The sequence below is a fragment of the Fundulus heteroclitus genome, chromosome 20 (assembly GCF_011125445.2).
Source record: "Fundulus heteroclitus isolate FHET01 chromosome 20, MU-UCD_Fhet_4.1, whole genome shotgun sequence".
Lineage (NCBI taxonomy): Eukaryota > Metazoa > Chordata > Actinopteri > Cyprinodontiformes > Fundulidae > Fundulus > Fundulus heteroclitus.
In genome coordinates this window covers 30,394,928-30,416,618 of record NC_046380.1, presented here as the reverse complement: position 1 = coordinate 30,416,618, position 21,691 = coordinate 30,394,928, and the positions used below count along the sequence as shown (strand labels likewise).

The 21,691-nt window shown below is 39.8% G+C and overlaps 1 protein-coding gene across 5 annotated transcripts in view; it reads right to left on the bottom strand.

The window, feature by feature from the left end:
• Positions 1-21,691, bottom strand: part of plxna1b (plexin A1b) — a 254,801-nt gene that overhangs the window by 103,075 nt on the left and 130,035 nt on the right. For all 5 annotated transcript variants that reach the window (XM_012870500.3, XM_012870503.3, XM_012870502.3 and 2 more), the window contains exons 7-9: positions 20,270-20,423; positions 18,151-18,250; positions 4,166-4,280 (exon numbers count right to left, since the gene is read on the bottom strand). In XM_012870500.3, coding sequence (XP_012725954.1) covers positions 4,166-4,280; positions 18,151-18,250; positions 20,270-20,423 — 369 coding nt within the window. The remainder of the gene's footprint in view (positions 1-4,165; positions 4,281-18,150; positions 18,251-20,269; positions 20,424-21,691) is intronic.

Sequence of the window (21,691 nt, the reverse complement as noted above, 5' to 3'; positions counted from 1 at the left end):
ACCTTCCATTAGGTGGTTAAGCTAGTCCATTGCTAAAGAAGTTTGTCGTTCACAGTGTGCTGTACCCAGCACTAAAATGGAAAGTTAAGTGGAGGAAAAATTGTGGTAGAAAAAGGTAAAGAGACATTAATGATAACAGAAGAGTTCAGGAAATTATGAAGCAAAACCCACTGACAGATGGAGGGTGGCTGGAGTTGCCTCAAGACACATAAAACACAGACATTTTCAGGGCACAGCCCACAAAACTCACAGTATTCGTGTTAAGACACCATTGAACCAAACGCAAGAGAAGAAGCAGCAGGACTTGGTATCTACTTACACTGCTAAAAGTTTCAATATCTGGTTTAAAGACCTCTGGGCTCGGCTAGCCACCAAAATTTCCTGTCGGAAACCTCATAGAGAATCTATAAAGGACTGTCAAGAGGAAGATGAGAAACACCAGCCAACAATGCAGAAGAGCTGGAAGCTAGTTTTAAACCCGCAGTTAATGGACAAATTTTTCAGTAGGTCCACATTTATTTCTTAAAAATTCTTGTTGTATTACTCTTATGTGACATTCGACTGAAAAACTGCATTTTGGGTTTTCATTAGCTGTAAGCCATATTTCGCCATAATTCACAGAAATAAACACTTGAAATACCATCCTCTGTGTGTACCTACATAATCCACCAGTTTTACTTTGAATTGATCTGAATTAAAGTACATTAACATTTCAATAATCCTCAAATTTGTGAGATGCACATGAACGTGAACACCAACAGAAAACCTTCTACTCTATAAGCAGCTAATAAAGGAGGAAACCCGCGAGGTGCTGACAAACAAAGGCACATTTCTGTTCCATTTGTCCTTTCCTTCACAAAACAAATTAAAAAAAAAAACAGAATGGGACACAGAGAGGAAGAAGAATGAGAAAAAGATGAGGTGACTGAGCATCAAAGTGGTGAAGGATGAGGTGGGGAGAGATGAGCCCTGCCCTGGAGAGGAGCAGGAGGAGGAAGAGGATAAGCCAAGCCTTCAGGAATAGCATTTCTTGTTGGGGCACTGAGGGCGCAACTAATGGATGTGGCAGCTAAGAGAAGGATGATAAATGAGTTGGTGCATGCATGTGTGTGCGCGCATGCAGGTTACTGTACGATTGTTTACACTTTTGGAATACGCAAAGGATAGAAGGTGAGAGTGAAAAAGAGTGAGCAAGAGAGAGAGGGAGAAGGAGAGAGAGAGAGGGAGAGGGAGAGAGAGCGAGCAGATGATGGACTCTCTATCAGGGCATGTGGTCGGTGTGGCCTTGGGTAGATGAGGCGTCAGGAGGACAGGTCTCTACGTCCACATGCCAGCATCAGCTGGTCTGCCTTCATCCTTCATTTTAGTCTCTTCATCATCCCCCCTGTTCATCTGTCTTCTTCACGAGGACGTGATGACTCGATTTTATTTCCTTTACTTTTTTTTTGTTAAATACACTTATGTCAGGAATCTTGATATACTGAAAAAAACATCCTTGGGTTTTGAAAAAGTAACTGACCTTTATGACCCTGTAGTCTAAAGAAGCAACAATAAAAGTATTTAATTCATGTTGCATGCTGGACTACGCAGTCAAAAATAAAAATGCCAAAAAGATAATTTTCTATACTCCACATAATGCCCTCAGATTTTCTTGTTTGAATGATTTCAGTAAAGTTCTCAATTTGTTTTTAGGGGAAATAATTGACAATCAAGAAAATGTCTATTGCCGTTTACCTATAGCTTGAAATATATTTTAAGAGGTTACTGAGTTGAGTAGAGATGCAGATGATCAGGATTTGATCAGTTTGCTGATAGGTGAATACCTTACACCTAAGCAACACTAGACTGCAACACCATTCTTCAGGGTTAAAGTTGTTACTGACTGAAGACTCAGTCTAGCTAAGGCTGAAGCTCAATCCATTAATGACCCCTACCAGCAAGAAGGGTGGAAAAAAATTAAAATTGTTTTAAATCTCTCTGTGTTAGTGCTTAAAGAGGAAACGGGTTAAAGAAGGCAGAGAGTTTACAAAACCTGCAGATCGCAAATCGGCAATAACAATTTATAATCTAAAAGGCCTAGAGGCGAATGGAGAGATGGGGCATTATTAGAAAGCTAAAAACAAAGGATAGCTTATATCTTTTAAATGTAAACAATAAGAAAGATCTTTGACCTTTGGATGTGTTTCCACAATTCAAAACATAAAAAAAATTAAAATTGCATGGCAAATCATTTTAAACTGTCACTAAGTAAGTTCAGGTGTCAGCAGTCTCCAGCATATGCAGAAAACAAACTGTGAGATAAAAAGCTAAATTGTTTTCTTCATTCAGAAAGAGATGGACTGGAATGGAAAATGTATAGCTTCCATCTATAAGGTTATAATCAAAGTTATTCTGATATTCTGAGCACTGTTAATCTTTGTGCATATTATGCAATAAAAGGTAAATAACAGTTAGACTTAAAATTAGTCAGTAAAATCAGCAACGAGAGTCGTAAGAGGAGAACTGTATGTTACCTCCCTATGTTGAAAGTCTGCTTTCTATTAACAGCCTTTTATGGCTCTTGCACCTCGTCTGCCTTTATAATTAAAGACATTTCAAATCGTGCATATGTATCAACTTCAGGTTTTCAGTAAAAAAAAAAAAAAAAATCCACATTGATGATAACCTGGGCTAGAATGATAATTAATGCAAAAACTAAAACTAATAGCACTGCTCTAATGACAACACACGTGAACCTTTATCAGTCTTTCAATTCCTGAAAATCCATCTTATGAGACTGGAGCTCCTGAGTTTATCTGCATATTTGAATCTACTTTCTCCCTTTCACCTCCTTTGGACTTTGCTAACTCTTTACAGAGTTTATCTTATTAATGGAGAGAGCGGGATATATATATATATATATATATATACATATATATATAGAAAGGGAGAGTGGGAGAGAGAATGTGAGAAAAGAAAAAAAAGGATATATACGTGAAAGAACCTTCATTTTTCCATTCTCCATTGGACCTGGACACTGAAATCAAATTTTCCAGACTACATAGGAGCCCTTTGTTTATGCTTGTCTTGCTGCTTTGGCCTCACCGGGCTCCAGAACATGCTGACCAGCGCTCTCCTTAGGCCCTCCACACGGGCACCCTAATCCTACAACTTTCACCCTATGAACCACGAAGCCTTGGCCCATGTCCCCTGTTGCACCGAGCATGGAAGCTGTAGTTTAGCAGGCTCGTGTTTAGGATTCAGCTACAGCTTTCGGTTGAGAGAGGAGATAAAGAGGAAAGTAATAAGTTATAAGGCTGAGCAATTAATAAAGGCCAGTTATTCCGGGTGGGCTGACAAGTGATGGAGGGAGGGCTTTAATCTGCATGTAGATAACACAGAGAGCTGGACCAGAAACATAAAGAGTCAGGGATGAATAGAGTTAGAGAGAGTTGTGTGTAAAGCCTGAGAAAGATAAAGCACAGGTATAACTGTCAGTCACTGGGGAGGAATACTGATTCAAATCCTAAAGTCCATTTAGAAGATATGAATTTCATAACGTTGCCTGCCTCTGTTAAACTTTGTACCCGTCTCTGCTGAAGGTGTCGATAAAGAACAGCGACATAACAACCAGTCGCGGGCTGGTGTCCGGCCCTGCATGTACAACAGCACTTGACAAATGCTTGCTATGCCTTACATGACGCCTGCAGTCACTGCCACTTGGCACGATTAATATTAGCTTTTATGCTAATGCAGCATTTGGCTTTGTAAGAACAAGGCAGTATTTTCACAGAAAGTCATTCATCCCAGCCTGTTTATGGCCTTATGGGCCACGACAGAATTATTGCTGCACAGTACACAAGCTGTTGTCACTGTGCCAAAAGCCAATATTACACATACAGACAGCAGACACACAGCAGGGTGATGGGAGGAAACCCCGAGGCAAAAGGCACACAGGATGAAGGGCTACGTGTGCATACGAACTAATATCTGATCTAATGTGTCCCTTACTATACATATGAAGAATTGTAGTTATGTGAATGTAGGATATTTATTATTAATAGCTATTGGAATAAACATTTTTAGGATATTTTTAAAAACAAGTACTAAAGAAAACGAATGGGTGCTGCTGAATTGACAAACATGCCGTCAGAGGCGAAGGCGGGGAGGGAATGGGTGGTCTTACCTCAGAGTTGTTGACTCGTCCCTCCTGGAAAGAGCAGTCGTAGGCGTTTTGGGTGCACATGTGGCGGTACTTGCACCAGTGGCATGGAAAGGAGCCATTCACACAGGAAAGGCAGCTGAAACACAGATTAAAAGGAGGAAGTTAGTGAAGTTTGTGACAGCTCACAACCCCATAATGTTAAATCACATCAACATTTGTTTATGCATTTAAAAAAAAAAAAAAAAAACGATATCTGTAGATAGAACATGTAGCAGATAGTAGAAAGAAAGGACTAAATTAGTCAGGCAAATGTATTTAGTTCATGAAACATTAACTGTCAGCCTGGCAGGTACATGGTAAACTCTGTATACCACTATACAGTCACACTGACCACTCAATGCGCTTTGGGTAACAAGCAATCAAGCTACACCAATGATTTAAACAGTCGCTGATTCAAAGTCATTTTCCTTCACTTTGAGGTTCTTTAAACAATGAACCATCAGGAGGAGAACCCGCTGGTGTTCTGCCGGGCTACCGTAGAACCAATGCTAACGAGCTGCTGCAGACAGGATGGCTCTGTTTAAATGTGCAACATTATTTGTCCGATATGTATAGTTTTTACAGCTTTTATTTTTCTTCTTACCCATCCTATAAGCACCTGACAGTGGCAGCTACCCTGTTTTCATGGTGCAGTATAATAGCCTTCTGATTCTGACATGCCACAGAAAACAGAGTGATCACAGCTGGATGGAGCATGGAGTAGTAAAGCCAATCACCCCCCACCAGTGGCTCACACCACCAGAGCGTTTTTTTTTTAACTTGACGCGAAAAAACTAAAGTAGTTTTTCCGTTCATGAAAAGATATTGTAACGGTAAAGAAAAAGTCATCTGTAAAAATTCACATTTCTAGTTTTTTTTTGTTTTTTTTTTTAAGGCAAAGAGGCACAATAGGTTAGGAATTGGACAAACATATCACACAGTGTACAACTTCACATTTTGTTTATTGGTTTTACGTACCATGAAACTATAGTATTTCTACTTTCCTTTTCTTCTACTCTTGTTTTATCTGTGAAATGGTTGCCTTTTTCGCCTTTCATCCACCTTCCCCATCTTTAGATCTAAAACCTGCTATAACTTCTCTCTCATTCATCACTTTCAGCTTTCTTGAACTTCCCTCTGCTTTCACCCTCTGTATACTCAGACCTCAACACCCCCCTCCATCCAACTCTCTGCATACTGTTACTCTCTTGTTACATTCTTTTTTTATCCACTCGGTAGTGAACCTTCCCTTATGTTTCACCATCTCCACTACTCTCTGTTCACCTCCCTTCCATTTACTTTGTCCCCCCCCATTCTTTCTCTAAAGCTCTCTTTCATCCAAGGGGCTAAGAGCTCTCCACCATTTTTAATTCACCTGCTTTGGCTGAGGCGAGGTGCCGATAGACCGGCAGAAAGAGAAAAGACGAGAGAAAGGAGAGAGGCGAAAAGGGAGGAGGACATCAAACGCAGGTGGATTTCCCTGACAGAGGTGTATATGCCAGGTATCGTGAGAGAGAGGGGTGGTGGAGAGCTGGGCTTCTCATGGGAGAGAGATGAAACATGAGCTCGGATGTCTCAAGATGATTATGAATCTATATGTGCACTCTCGTATCTAAAGAAAGAGTCACACAGGTTTATATATGCAGTTTATCAAAAGTGGAGAGAAATTCCTAGTGGGCAGCGTTCTCTAATAAAACCATCACTTGTTAGCAAAGGAAACAGCCGAACGCTATTGCAAAGCTTACTAAAGGGCAATTCACTCAGCTCAGTTTTAGGGTTTCATCTCTGTCTTATTTAGCTAGGGATTTGTGTCAGCATATGGTTTATCGGGCAAACAATGAAATACCACATTTAATAAAGCTAAGATAGTAAGCAGGTTGTTTAGTATTCCACCATATCTGCCAAGTGTAAATTTGTGAGGATCTGCCTGGGGTGAACAAAAAAAAAAAAAAAAGCACTCACCCTCCTGACAAGCTCTCGAGTGTGTTTTAACCCAATGTAAAATGCCAGCTTTCCTTTTCCTTATCCGCATGAAAAATGAGGGCTTTAACTCTTGAGCTCGGAGATGGAACCCACGTATGAATCCATCAAACCCTGACGTGGATTCATTTGGATCAATTAGGGCCGCTCGTTTGTTAGGTGCACACTTTAAGTAATCATTTCCAGCCCAGAAACCCCCTCCTTTTGAACAAGATCAGAGGCTGGAGCTTAATTCAATCCCACTGCCGCTTTAATTGACCAATTTAGCATTGTGCTGACAGAAGCTGTCCATTTAGAATAAAAGATGTGCAGCTAAGGAAATAACAGGCCTCTTAATACCACACAAGAGCAAAGAGGAGATTTGTCAACGTTGCCAACAAATGGAGGGAAAGCGATTAGGCTACGCTGGGTTAGCATGCAGTGCTTAGATTTAAAGAGCAGAGCTGGGATTTTAGTCCAGTGTTCTGTCCTGAAAGAACAGATGAGAAACAGCAGATGGCCGGTCAATACAGAACAAATGAGAACATTGCCAGGGATGTACTGAGATCCCATGGAAATTAAGCTACTGCGTTTCTCGACAAAGTAAGAGTAGTCCCGTAGAGTGCTATCCACTGTTGAAAACACATAAGGCAGAAAAATAGATATTGGCTATCCAAAAAAATTTTTTTTAAATAAATGACGTCGTTGTCTGATTTAGATAACTGGTCCTTTGCAGGTAATTGAAATGGACACTTTAGGAGAGATTAGCAGTACTGCTAAGGCCCAAAAAAGAATAAGACGCTCAAAGGAGAGTTTGTCATAAATTTTTTTTTGCCAAAAATGAACATTCCAACTGTGGCAAAAAGAGACAATAGAAATGTAATGATTTGTTTAACTATGACGGTTTAGCTAAGCTGGTGAAAACACCACAATGAGCCCTTTTTGGCAAAATAAGGCTGTTTTTGCATCATCAGGGGGTTAAATATTTAAGACAAAGACAGTTTTTCATTTATATCCAACAATGACTGCCAGGGGTAGCTTCAAACATCAACAATCCATTTGAAGAGTGGATGAAAAGGGTGTGAACATCTCCTGGTCTGATTGTAGCTGGGAGGACTGGACCGCCAGGGATCACTTTGGTACAGCAAGAGGCTGCAGTCACAGCAGGGCTTGGAAGAGCAATATTTTCGTTTACAGCAAGAGTCTCCAAGATACTCAGTTAACAACAGAAGAAGTCACTAATTGCTTTTTTTTTCTATTCTTTTTTTAAAAAAAGTTGCTGAAGGAATCTTAAAACTGTCTAAATATAGCGACAAGGTAGCTAAATTGGCAACACTGGTGCTATCTAGTTTTGGACTAAACTATTATATGTATTACATATTTGAAACCCAGGTTGCAATCAAACAAAACAATAGGAGTATTATGTAAAATACAACTTAAATATTGTTTTGTCTTGTTGTCATGCACCCATTATCAATAAATCAACGATCAAATCAGTCTGTAAAGTAACTTTTGTATAGACAAGGACAACACTAAATTCTTCACATAAGTTTAAAAACAGACACATAAAACACACAAGAAAACAAACTAAGTGAGTAATCATGAAAAGGATAAAGATACAAATGCATTTAAGATATTTGCAACATTAAGAAAGTGACGAAAAAAGATGACAAAAACCATATAATAAGGAAAGAATACAATAAAATAGATATTATACCTGCTAAAAGTTATAAATACCTAGGGTAAAAAAAAAAGCGTTCAACTGATTATGTTACTTGCCAACACTGAATACCAATAACACAAAGTAATTACTAAATTATTACTTAGATTTTTTAGATAATTTTTCCTTACACAATTTTTTTAACCTTACCACTTATCACGATAACATTTTGGTATTGGAACCGGTACCAACATATATTTCGATACTTTCAATCCTTTTTTCAAATAAAAATGGAACACAAAAAATATCATTACGAGTCAAAAGTGCATGGATCGGGCCATACTTAGACGTTTTTAATTAGGAGTTCAAAGTCAAAATAGTACCAGAATAAAGCGGTGAAGATATGAGAGTAAAGTTGTGATATTACCAGGAAAAAAAGCTTCTATGAGAAGAAAGCTCCGACAGTTTTCAAGATCTGACGTGATGTGATCAGCTCAAACAAACTGCAGACCTATCGCTGTTGCAAACTTTGAAATAAAAAGGTGGTTTCTTTGTGTGTCCAATCCAAGGCTGGCAGCAACCAATTCTGGTCACATCCAAATGCAGAATAGTACCGTTTGAAATGCCGCAGTACCCTGGTACAAAATTACCGGTATACCGAACAACCCTACTTACCACTAGAGAGCTGAAACATGTCACAGGAAAACAACATTTTAATCAAAGTTTTTTTAATATTCCGAATCTAAATGAACCAAAACAAGACAAGCCCTGGTTTTGCTGGCAGGTGTGGCTGACTGCTGCAAAAGGACTCTGCTGCTTTGAGATGAGACAGGGGCTGGAGGCAAGAACAGCTACTCCCTGGGAGAAGTAGGATCCATGCGACAAGTCAGAATCTCTAATAACACCAGGAAAAACTACTAGATTTGTTGGAAGCTACTTTTTTGAAGTCACCATGAACATCAAAGAAGTCACTAATGTTGTGCTTCAGCCATGAGGAATATGAATATTAGACTGTAATCTGATATACATGAGAAATATGAAATGCTAGGAACTTATTAGGATTGCCCTTACAGCAGGATGCCTCTTGAGATCCTAAAAAACTTTCCTCCTGATTAAAATTGCCCTCTGGACACCAACACGAGTTCACACAAGAGAGCCACTGCACTCTTTTCTCGCTGCCTGCCGCAGCATCGGAGAGCCGCTCCTCAGACTGGAACCAAAGCTAAGTACAGCCTGCTTTCTGTGAAATCAGACATCGAAGTAGGCAGCCAGCCACCACAGAAACAAGCTGCTTGTAAACTTTCGCTCAGCTTTTGCAGGAAAAGCTGGCCAGAGACCGCATGAAGCGCTTCTTGGCTAGAGGCAGCCATGAAAGCCGCTCCCCCTGCGAGCCGTGCAAAGCTTCTCCACAAGCGCCTAGCGAGGACTGCTGCTCGGTCATGTTGCAAGTCGCCTGACAGCGTGGCCCCACTGGAGACCCGACAGAGCTTGCCCAGAGTGCTTGTATCCTAAAACAAGAGCCCTTTCCCAGCTTTCACCCTGAGCCGGAGCGCTAGCTACCTGCTCCTTAAACAACTCATCGCCATTGGATGTCACCCAGCGCTGGTCTCAAACTCAAATCCTCGAGGGCTGGTGTCTTGCAGCTTTTAGATGTGTCCATGGCCTACACACCTGAAACAAACGCGCTCTTCTTGAAAATAATGTGTTTTTGGTTGTGTTTTAAGGATATGACAAACTTTATGAAGGTTTTAAACACTGACGGGACATGAATAGTTGTGTTTTCCGGTCCGCTCAATGCAGTAAATATAAATAGTCCATTTTAAAAAAAGCTCCAATGTCCACTAGCATTAGCAGCTATCAGCTTGTTAATGCTAGTCAAACAGTTAATGCAAGTTAAAAATAACTACAGTTTGTTTAAACATCGCTCTGCAACTGCCAAAAGGTCCACGAGTGTTTGCGTTACATTAATAAAGAACATTAAAGAAAATTAATGGTATTTTGTGTAACTTGAGAAAGTTATCAAGCTCCTAACACAAGTTCTAGTCGTCCCTCCCTTTAAGTTTTCTTCCACCTTCTTAAGTTACTAACTCGTTTCCTAATTGTTTCTGGACAAACGATTACATTCATTAAAATTAAGTGGCCTAAAGGTTACTGGTTTTTGATTTAGCAAATCATTCTATAAAATCTTATTCTCTCAAATGACATTTTATCTAACTCAGAGTTGCATTGTGACTGGGTTGAACACATTGTTCTAAATTAGTTAAGCTAATTTGACCTCTTTCCAAATTCTTCAAGATGAACTTTGGTTCTCTAACTTAAAGATCCTCACTGAACCCAAAAATCATTCAATAGTTTTTTGTGATGTTGGTTTCAACTATTTTTAATTTGTCCATCTGTACATAGTTCCTTGGTTGCTTTAATCTTAATTTTGCTCAGTAGTTTTAGTTAAGTTCACTAGCTTAGTGAGGAAGAGCTGATGATTCATGTATTTCTGTTAGTAAATTTGTATACTTGAAGAGAAGTTGTCACTCATTTATTAAACATGTGTGCAGATATCAAAGCCAAATTGGGCCAATATTCACAGGACAATACCTGACAGTCCAAGGGCTATTTGATTAAACATTAAATAACTTAATAGCATATAATTGCACAACACAAGTTGGAAATGCTGCTCTTGAGCAGGAAGCATTGATACATCGTTAGATATTACTGAAGCAAAACAAATGAACAGCAGCTCAGTTAGGTGGGCTCATTGTGATGCTTGTTAGCGTTTGTTCAAACAGGAACGATCACAATTCTGAATGTCAAAGAGCTTGGTTCAGTGGCTCAACGTTCATCAAAATACACTTCAACACCACCTTAACACAGCAGGTAGCTCGAATCAAACAGCGAACAGTACAATGTGTAGTTAGGGGACCACATCAGTCATCACATCTGTCGCATTACCCTGATAATAACCATTTTTATCCGACTTACATCTTTTATTCACGTCAAATCAAGCTTGTTAGTGCAGCAGTGACTTTGAAATAATGAGAAAAATACCAGCAGGTAACTGCCTGTGTTTCTTTTCACTTTTATAAGCATGAAGTTGGAAATAAAAGAGGGTTCCATTATGCGTCCAATCCAAGGCCGGCGGCAGCAACCCCCCTGCAGCTGACTCTTCGATTGCTGGGCTCCTTGTCACGAGCTGCCATTGGATTTCAAAGTCTCTATTACAGCCTGGGTGCACCCCTCGTCAGAGAAAAGCCCACCCAGCGCCATTGGAGGTTGTTTGATTCTCTTTATCAAGGGCAGGTTCTATTTTTCAGACCCCCCGGCATGGCCTTATTGCTCCTTCATGTCCTTTAATGTTGCCTGAAGCCAGTCTGAGGCTTTGAGCAGCTGGAGACATGCTCCCTCTATGCCCACGCTCATAATGTTAATTTAAGCCTTTCATATTCAGATGCTAATCGAGATACACTAGCAGTGTTTCTTCAAGGCCAAACACAATAGACTGATTCTCGGCTTGCGCCTCTGCTTGGACAGTTTGGACGGCTAAATACAAACTGTCCTCCCACTGAGGCACATTTGACTCTCCTGCACTTGGCAAATTACTTATTTATTGGCTACTTTTCATTTCAAAAGGCAAGGATTGTGAATTATTTATCTCTCCAAAGGAATTGTCTATCAATATCGCTATTGTATCTCTTAAAATTTGACATGGGTAAAATAAAATAAAAATACCTAAAAAAATAGGTCATAATATTCATACACAGAATGATATTACTGCATATATGAGATGATCTGGGCAGATAATGAATAGTTCTTGAGCTCATCTTTTCAAATATCTTTCTACCAAAAAGCTGATCCTCAAATTGAGTTGTTCTTGGGGCGCCACTAAATCACACAGAATGAGAAATGATCCAATCTCTGTCCAAATCAAACTGACCACAGCATGGAGTGGCAATTCAAATGACCTCATGCACTTAAGCTTCAAATCATTTCCAGACTCCCCATCTTTATTAAACACGGGGATGTGGAATGGAAAAAAGAAAGCATATGGAAATATTTAATTAAGCAGTAATCATGGCCTTGGGTGATTTTCTATTTCAATCGCAGCACCCCTTAAACGTAAACTCTAAGGAATTCTAATTAGATTAATACAACTATGTAAATTTATGGCATTTTTTAATGGCAATGGGGTACTAATGTAATCTATTGAGTAAATAAGGAGGAGGGTCATGTGTTTTTAGGAGGAAACGGGTTTTGGGCTTGAGAAAAAAGTCATACTATGCAACTTGGAACATGGATCATGTGCAGAAAAAGGCTACTTTCCAGTGTCAAGATGTACCAAAGATTTAAAAAGTTACAATTTGAAAGCCGCAAAATCTTTTTTTTTCCATACTAACCATTTAAGTCCTTTTATGAGATGCTAGAGCAAGTTTTTACAAAGCTATCCAGCACAGGCAACCCCCCACCTGTTTTTTGAGCACTGCTAGTCAGCTGGAAGAAACAAGGTTGCTACTTCCATCTACACTGTCAAACTGTAAAAAAACAAAAACAAAAGAAAATACAAATTCAGCTGTTGGGATATGCCATTGAGAAAAAAGGGGACAGTCATGAAGTGGAAACAAAATAAACTCCCCCCATAACCCTTATGTAACACCAGTTTACAACTACATACTTCAAGTTAAAAGTGGTCAATTAGGAGGCTTAATGCAGACTTGCTACCTGAGTAGATATTAGATATCAACTTGTTATACTTTTGTTTGAGGTAGCACAAAGTGTGAGCAGCGGTTACACAAGAGTGACTGACACTGATAACAACCAATCAGAGCCAGACATTCCTCCTGGCTCTGATTGGTTGTTTCTGTCCAGGAGCAGTGCATTTCTGCAAATGCCAGTAGGCCCACTGGGAGGAGCCAGAGGAGCTAGTTGTTTTCAACAGATTATCTGTCTATAAGGCTACGATCACACTGCAGGGAAATGCGAGTCATATCCTATTTGCCCATACGCAACCCATATCTGTCTTTTTCATGGCGGTGTGACCGGCCCAATTCCAATATAGGTACTAATTTGTATACGTATCGGATTTGTTTTGAAAGCGTCCACAGTCTAAATGATCATGTCGCATTTTATCCATCTTTCACGTCACTTTCCTGTCTCTCACCACACATCTACACACAGAAGCATCAGCTAGCGCTCCATAAAAGACTGTTGTTAATAGCTGTACAGTGTGAACGTAGCCATATTTTACTGTCAGGACATAGTGAGAGTTTTAACTAATATGTAAAAGAATAGATTTATACACAAGTTACCTACTGCAGCTTTAAGGCTGTTATTTCTGTTGCTGGTCGACATTTTCCTACTAAACTTTCAATCAATATGCTTGGATACAGAACTCTGAACAACCAGCTTCTTCAGCACTGACTTTTTGTGGCTTATCCTCCTTTTAAAGAGTGTCAATGACTTCTGGACATGGCTGTGTAGCTTACTGAGAGACTAAGAGAGCCTTCAGAGGCTCAGGAAACCTTTGCAACAGTGAATGTTGTGTGTACAGAAAACCCCAATTATCTTCAGCTGTCACTTCATGCATTCCGTATTAAATAATACTGTATATTCTTCAGTGATGGTATCAAGGCGTTGCTTGTTTGTACATGTCCTACTTTATCTCTTGGTTTTTCTGTTCTTTTTATATCTCTCTTTGCAGGTGAAGAAGCAGACTCAGGATATTGTGTCTCTCCCTTTTCTCTCCTCTTTTTCATTCACCTTTTTTCTCCCCTTGTTTTCTTCTTCTAACTTCTTGTTTCAGTGTCCATTTAACATGGAATATTTCCTGGAAAAATTATAATAAAGCTTTTTGCATATCTAAATCAAGCGGAGCACTATGGCCAAAGCAGTAAGGCTCCGCTTGTGAAAGTAAAATCTGTTGGCAATCTAATGCCAATCTCTTTTTGGCATTAAGACAACAATTCTTATTGCCACATTAACACTATAAAAAAAAGACAGTGGATGTTGTGTTTTCCTTATCTGTAAGCCATAACCATCCAAAATTACAAGAAATAAAGGCTTGAAATATTTCTATCTATATATAACAAATGTTTTGTGAATTTCACTCTCTGAAATGAGAGCAAAATCTAAATACATTATTCTAACTGCAAAAGGGCTTTCTGTACCAATTATAACAGCGTAATATTAAAATACATACAGTATATAAATATAGTAATCAGTACTTTACTTATTATTTAAGCAGCACTTAGAATAACTTATGTTGGTTTTCTGGCTAACTACAAGCAGACTGATGTTATGTGTTATTGTAAAGTTTTTGCTTTTGTTAATTTAATATCACTTGAGGTAATAATAGCATGACGATCTCCTACAGGTCCATGCTTGATTAAACGTTCTGATCCATTTCCAGCACGAAATCAAGGAATCTCTTCTCTTTTCCAACGTAAAACTCTCCAGTATTTTCAATGTAATGGTTTTAAGTGTAACCTTAGCTCCTTCAGGAATAACAGAGCATTCCAGAAACAAAGTGGTGCACGTCGCCATTATGCCAATGACATTACCAGTCTGATCTCATCAGACTACACACTTCGAAGGCCAGGAAGCCTCTGCGTGAACGCAGGACAGAGTGCCAGCTCCAAATGGGGTTCTTATCTCTGCATCTCACTTCACCATCAGAGTTAGTGGAGAAGATGCGACGTGGCCTGTCTGTAACATCATTAAATGTGTCCATTACATCACTCAGAGGTTGTATTAGATCAACGTAGGGAGCGGATATTATCAGAGTTCATTGGGGAAATATCTACTCATGGGAAACTCTCTTTGCTGCATCGCTCGTTCCGCATTTCTTTATTGTTAATGACAATTTAAGTGTAACCTGATTTCTTTATCTGCTTTCTATTCTAACAATTGGGTATAAACAATTATAGGGTTTCCATCACACACGAGAGGTATTTTAGTTGGTTTAAAAAATGTATTCAAGACAGACATGGAGCAAACACAATGAGGTCCTCATGGGAGATAATTTAACGGTGATCTGACACCATAAACCACCACACCCTTAACCAGCTGAGCTAATCATCTTTCTGAGGCAAAGGATTTGTCTACAAGAGCAGGGAAGTGGGGCGACTTGGGTTAAAGGTCACGATAACAGATTAGGTGTCTAAGACGTCCACGGCATCGGTTAGTGCTAAGTGACACAGCGGGGAAGGGTGTGGCTGCGCCGCGTGTGTCTATGCCGCTGTGTGTTTGTGCACAATCCTCGAAGGAGGCTCATCCACCATCCAGGGGGAAGCCGGAGCAGAGCCCTGCCTGCACCCAAGGGGCCTCTGAGCCATCTGCTGCCCCAAGGCTAATACTCCAGCAGACGTTTCTGCCTGGCCTCCATCAGCCACGGATCGACAGGAGGGATGGTGTCGTGTGGGTGGGGTAGGGGAACCGGAGGATTCTTTTACCATGGTGGGGTGCATTGTGGCCGTCTAAGAGCTAAAGCAAGGGTGTGGCTGTACGGGTGGTGGATTGTCAGCAGAAGATGGACTTTAAAGGCACAGAATTGAGGGCGTGTAATTTAGCGGAGTTTATTTTAAGACAAGATTTTATTCCCCATATCTGAGCGTTGAAGCAATTTTCATTTTTAATGTGACTAATTGCAAAACTGCAAACCCAACAAGCTCAACAACCCATATATGTTTTTTAAAAGAAGAAAATGAGGTTAAGAGTGAGTTACTGGGAGGAATTACAACAGACCACAGTGTAATGAATAAATCATCAATAAATCATTAGTGTGTTGTGGGTTATGATAAAAAGCATTTAGTTTCCATATTACAACCCAAATGTTTCTTATGTTTGACACATTTGGTTTTTCGTTTGTTTTATTTGACTGTAACTCTAGCCTCCAGTGGAGGTCAGAAAAGGTGGAATATGTGTGTTTGTGTGTGTGTGTGTGTGTGTGTGTGTGTGTGTGTGTGTGTGTGTGTGTGTGTGTGTGTGTGTGTGTGTGTGTGTGTGTGTGTGTGTGTGTCATGAAGTGTGAATTGAGAAAGCCCATAGGGAGACTCTTAAGAGGAAGAAAATAAGAACTGGAAGAAAAAAAGCTAAATCAATCCCTTTTGTTGACACTGCAACCACTAACTTCACTATATTTTACACAATAGGGGAGCGTAAACTTGTCTTCCCTCTGTTCAGGACGGTATATTAAAACTTTGTGACCCAGGTCCAGATGATTACCATGAATCCAACCCACCTTCACCATGGACAGTGAAACCAGCTGGTCTCTGGCAGGAGGTTCTGCAGCGTCCGGTCAGTGTTTTCCCCAGGCTAACAGATTGTTGAACCGTCATTAACAGCCCTCCACTGGACTGTAGTTTTACCATATTTTTCAGACTATAAGGCACACTTAAAATCCTTAAATCTTCACAAAAATGTATGGTGCACCTTATAATCCGGTGCGCCTTATATATGATCAAAGTTGTGCTTACTGACCGATTTTATGTGCTCAAAAATATACTCGGGTGTACTACTCAAGGCAGACTCTGCGCGGACTTTGCGCATACAGATACGTGTCACACTATAAACGTCTTGGAGGGAAGAAGTCTTTACATCAAACTGTTTTATATGTGACACCAAGCTTGATACACTGAGCTGCTCCAAGCAGGCAGTCGGAAGGACGTACAGCATCACAGTCCCTCTCTGTTCTCACTGACAGGGGTGCGGTGGGAGCCTGCTGGAAAAGAAATGGCTCTAGGTGCTCAGCTAGGTAATTACACATTGTACCATCCGTTCTGCCGCTTCGTCCCGCTGGCAGACAGTGGAATTGTAGGAATTTGCCACAAGAAATGTAGACAACACTACGCTTGAGTATGAAGGGTAAAACGTCCGTGGGGAGTCAGCGCAGAGTCCGCGTAGCTCACAGTATGCGCACAGTACGCTCAAGTATGTGGGAGCCTTTAGGCTGCACACGCCTCGAGTACACACTAGCAACAATATGCCAAGTTAATTCAATATAAAAATTCCATTAATTTTGGCCTTATGTTAGAAACAGGGTGGTGTAGTCCAACTATTCTGTCCTCCTGACAGACGTGGAGAGAACTGTGTACGTGGAGGGGCAGAGTGATATTACACACATGAGAAGAATATTTAGTGAACCTTATATTTCATTGCACCTTACATGTGGACAAAGACACACAAAGACACATTAATTCAATGTGTGCCTTTATAATTCAGTGCGCCTTAGTTTCATTTTAATTTCATAAGATCTAATGTGATGACATTCCGTTCATGTTACAATGTCTTGTGTAACATAAATGTGTAAATGCCAATAAAAATCTATCTAGCTCTCTATAATACAGTAGTATATAACTGAAATGGAAGCAGACTAATACACAGCTTATAATTATTTTTTTTGGTTGGCCATCAGCCATCTCCACACCCTGGTGAGGTCTTCTCCTGAAGACCTTTTTGACTCTGTGCTGGCATCAGCCATCTTTTATAGAGTAGTTTGTTGGAGCAGCAGCTAATCTACAGCTGACAGGAAGTGTTAGATAAGTCCATCAGTGAAGTCAGTGGTGTCCCCTCGACCCAGTGCAGGTGGTGGGAGACAGAACGACTCTGGCAATAATAACATCACTGTTGGATAATGTTCCTGCAGTGACAGACTGCATCCTAAATGCTCAAAGCAACATTATCACAGACCCTTCCTCCCAACACCTGTCAGACTTTATAACCAGCACTGCTCCCAACAAACTCAGCAAGGTGTTTACATCTCTGCTGTTTTTCTTTCATTCTTGTAATCATTGTGTTGGTGTCTTTTATGCATAAATATGCATACATGTTTCTTAAATTTTTAAAAGGATCCATGCAGTTGCACGCTTCTTTAATCTCAATATGCCATGTTTAAAAACTGCATAACACATTTTTCTTATGTTGTAAATTTGCCCTTGTTGTAGAGTCTCTTAGTCTTACTTTTTGTTTTTATATCCTTTGTTTTTATATCCTCTATTCTATACAAAATCTTATGCGTGTTAAACTACCAATGCACATCAACCTAACCACACCACCCCATAGTGGTGGCAGCATCGTGCAGTGGGGATGCTTTTCTTTATCAGGTGAAGGGAACCTGGGCAGATTGAACACAAATATATGCCACAATTTTCAGATTGTATTTCTAACACAATGTTGAAAAAGAAAGTGTCTTTTCATCTATGTCAAACTGATGATATTAAACTGTGTTTTGGGGTATCACATGAAATCTAATTATAAACATGAAAATATGTGAATGACAGTTTAAACAATGTGAATAATTCTGCAATACATGTTCAACAAGGAAATGAGCGAGATCAAGATTATTTGAAATGTTCTCACTTACGATTGGTGGACGCTGCAGTTGTAGAAGACAAAGTCTACACTGGCAAACTTTTTGCCCGTCTCTTTGGACTTGAGGTAGAGCTTCACAACCCGCATGTCACCTGCGTGGCATTCAAAAGTACAGATTTTAGAATCTCTTCACCCTGTTCTCCATCTCTTTCAAGTTCTTGTGAGGGATTTATCTCTAATTACTAAACAGTCACACAATCATGATAGCTTAACTACAAAGAGTGGTTGGTGCATCTTTATATACAACTTCAGCACCAATCCAGCACAACTTTTTTTTTTCCATTTCTGTTTGACAATAAAATATTACACACGCACACACACTGTAACATAGCAACACACTTCACATTTCCCCTCAGTAGGGTGACTTTAAAAATAGCAGCTCCAATCAGCATTCGGAAACCAGCAATGATGAGTGCTCATAATAGGACATAATGGGCTGAACAACTTCTGAGTTGTCTCTTGAAAGAATCACGAAGCACACAGGCTGACATGTTTTCAGTGCTTTGAATATGAATACGATGCAAGATTAAACTTCTCTCGGTGTGACAAAATTGGACATGAAACAAGTGCATAATTTCTGTGCAAGAAATAAATATATAAAAGGTGAGGATATTTTTATCTGTGGTGGTAAACCACACCAAAGTTGCTGCTTTGAAAGGAGGTTACCAAGAAAAGCAGTCACTTAGACGCGAAGAAAGCCAAACTGAAACTGACGTGAGGAATTCAGAAGCACTTCTATTATTAGTACATGAATGTTGGATGGTGTGTTCTTTTGTGAGGGAAGGGACATCAGATATTTGTGGTAAATGAGGACTTCTGATAAAGAAATGTAAATCAAATCAGCTGTAAAAGCGGCTCAGGTGAATTCACGGCTCTCCTCTCCTCTAGAAGGAAATTACAATAAAACCTGCAATGAGAAGATGCATCAGTAGAGATGCACACAGAACTCGGCTGGTGACTGGAATTGGCCCGTTTCAGTGATCAGCCAGTTAGAAATTGACTAATCTGATCTTTTTAAAGAGAACGCACCCTACTCGAGCTCTACAAGGAGACTCTTCAGTGTGGAAGTTGTTACTAGAGGAAGAAGTTAGCCATTTTCAGTATTAAAGGGGACTTGTGCTTTTTAATTCTTCCTTTTCACATTTTCACTAATGATCATCACATGATCATTCAGTTGTGGTCTATATAAAATGGAACTGCAATGTTTTGGTCTCGTTAATAGACCCCAACGTTCCCCCTTTTTTACGCCTGTTCTGATGTTCGTCTGAGAGCAACTCGTTTTGTGCGGTCTTTTAAAGTCTAAACGAGGCACCCTCCAGCACCCTCCACTCCAACTCGTTTGGCCATTTTTGTTGTAGGCTGGGGGATGGTGAACAACCAAATATTTTCATTTATTCACGTGATAATCGTTCCAAGACATAAAAATGGCGGATTCACGTTACTGGTAAGCCGGAAGCATATACTGTGACATAATTGTTCAAAAAAACGTAATAACAGAGAATAGAGAAAACTGAATGGCTTGGAAATTTAACCAAACCAGAATATGAAGATATCTACACAGCTGAATCCAAATTTTATGCACACCTAGAGACTCCAGGTACACAACAAACTGTATTTAAGGCAGAAAAAGTGGATCTTACATAATCCATCTCAGAGTGAAGCTCAGGGAATAGATACAGGTATTGCAGTTTAACTAATGCTAGCCTGACTAACTGCACTAATGGTTAATATAACATGACCGCAGTGTGTGATGCCGTCTCTGTTTCCAATAAACATTTAGTGACCGTTAACTGCAGGATGACTCAAAAAATATCTGATGTCCTGTTCTTATATCTTGTTATTTCTCTCAAGGAGGGAAAAAAATTCAGATCAATGCATCTCGACCAATCAGCCTTAACGCACAACATGGCAGTGAAAGGCCAAAGAGAAAGGACTGATGAAAGAACGACATAAAATACAGAAACATGATCCACAAGTCAAAATGAAAAGCACCAACACAGAGATATCTTAGAGACATTTTCACATGTCTACATATCTACAACCACACCCTGGCTGGCCCAGTGACCTCACCGCCCCATGACTTCATGCTCATCGACTTTTCAAGTTCTGACCTTTGTTCCTAGTGATTGGGGAGATGTCCCTCGCAGAAGGAGACAAGCAATAGATGTGTCCACCCTGGATTCGTCCCTCCGTCTCCACGTAGTCCTCGAAGGAGCAGTTAACCCCCGCTGACAGATCGGGCACATTAAGAGCCTGGAGGACCAGCTATGGAGAGAGCACGAGCAAGACGATCAGCGCAAGATCAATGGAAGGACATGGTGTAACATGGATTGTTATAAGATATGACATGAGGGTTAATGGGAGTTGCAGAGAAGGGGAGCGAGGCTTGGGTGTGGGTATGCATGACAGGAACAGGAATAAAAGAGCAAGAGCTTGTTTGAATGGGAATGGGTGTGTATGCATCAGTGGCTGCAGTAGATACCGGGAGGTTAATGTGTGCGCGTTAATGTGCAGACTGAAGGTGATGGAGAGTAATCACTCAAACCTACATGGTTACATTAAGGGGACTTTGACAGAATGGGAGCTCTTAAGGACAGAAGGTGTTTCTAATGTTTTAATTAATAGAGACAGGCAAGAGTCAGGATGTCATCTAGCACAACCTAAAACTGGCCCCTGTAAGATGTTTTGGACCAGGAAATATTGTATTTACTTTTTTACATAAATTAAATATTTTAATAGATAAGAATATTTTAAGAACAGCATTAAGTGCTTTTGATTGTATAAATTGTTAGGGCCTTTGAAATTATGTTCACAGCTGTTAATCTTCATGTCCGAATTATCATTCACTTAATAAAGAACTAGATTGCGTTTGAAAGTGGAACATCGTTTAAAGAATATGGGAACTAAATATGCATGTAGAACCTTTGGTTCAAGTCTAAACTGTAAATGTTCTAATCTAGGTTATAAATTACCAAATAAAGAGTGAGATGCCATGCAGTCAAACGTTTTTGTAGGAAAAGTGATTTCCTTTGCTTAAAATCATTTAATCTAAAAATCATTATGGAGCCAGAGCTAACAAACAATCTGTTTATGCTAGCTGTGGCTAACATACCATCCCTGATTAAAAAAAATACAATAAAATCAAACGCAACCTTCAACACCATAATATGCAGATGTGTGTCAGAGCTGCGGTCTGTGTCTCACATAAAGGCTGAATTTCTTTGTCTTTGTTTTTGCTGTAAAGTTCAAATCAAGTCTAAATCTTTGACCCTAGTCCTCGTCTCTGGTTGCTGGTTCTTTTTCGTCCTGTGTCAGTGTTGTGACCATTCATGGTAATCTGCTAAGTTAAGGGAATTGCTCTACATTAGCAGTGCTGATCCTAGCCTCTAACTTGATTTAAAAGAAAAAAGAATGATTATCTACAAATCATAAGAGAAATGTTGAATCTAAAGACACCTTAATGACAATGCTTTGTTGAACTGAAACTGGAGTTAACAAAAGTGCTCTACTGAAAGCCCACGTATGTAAAAGTG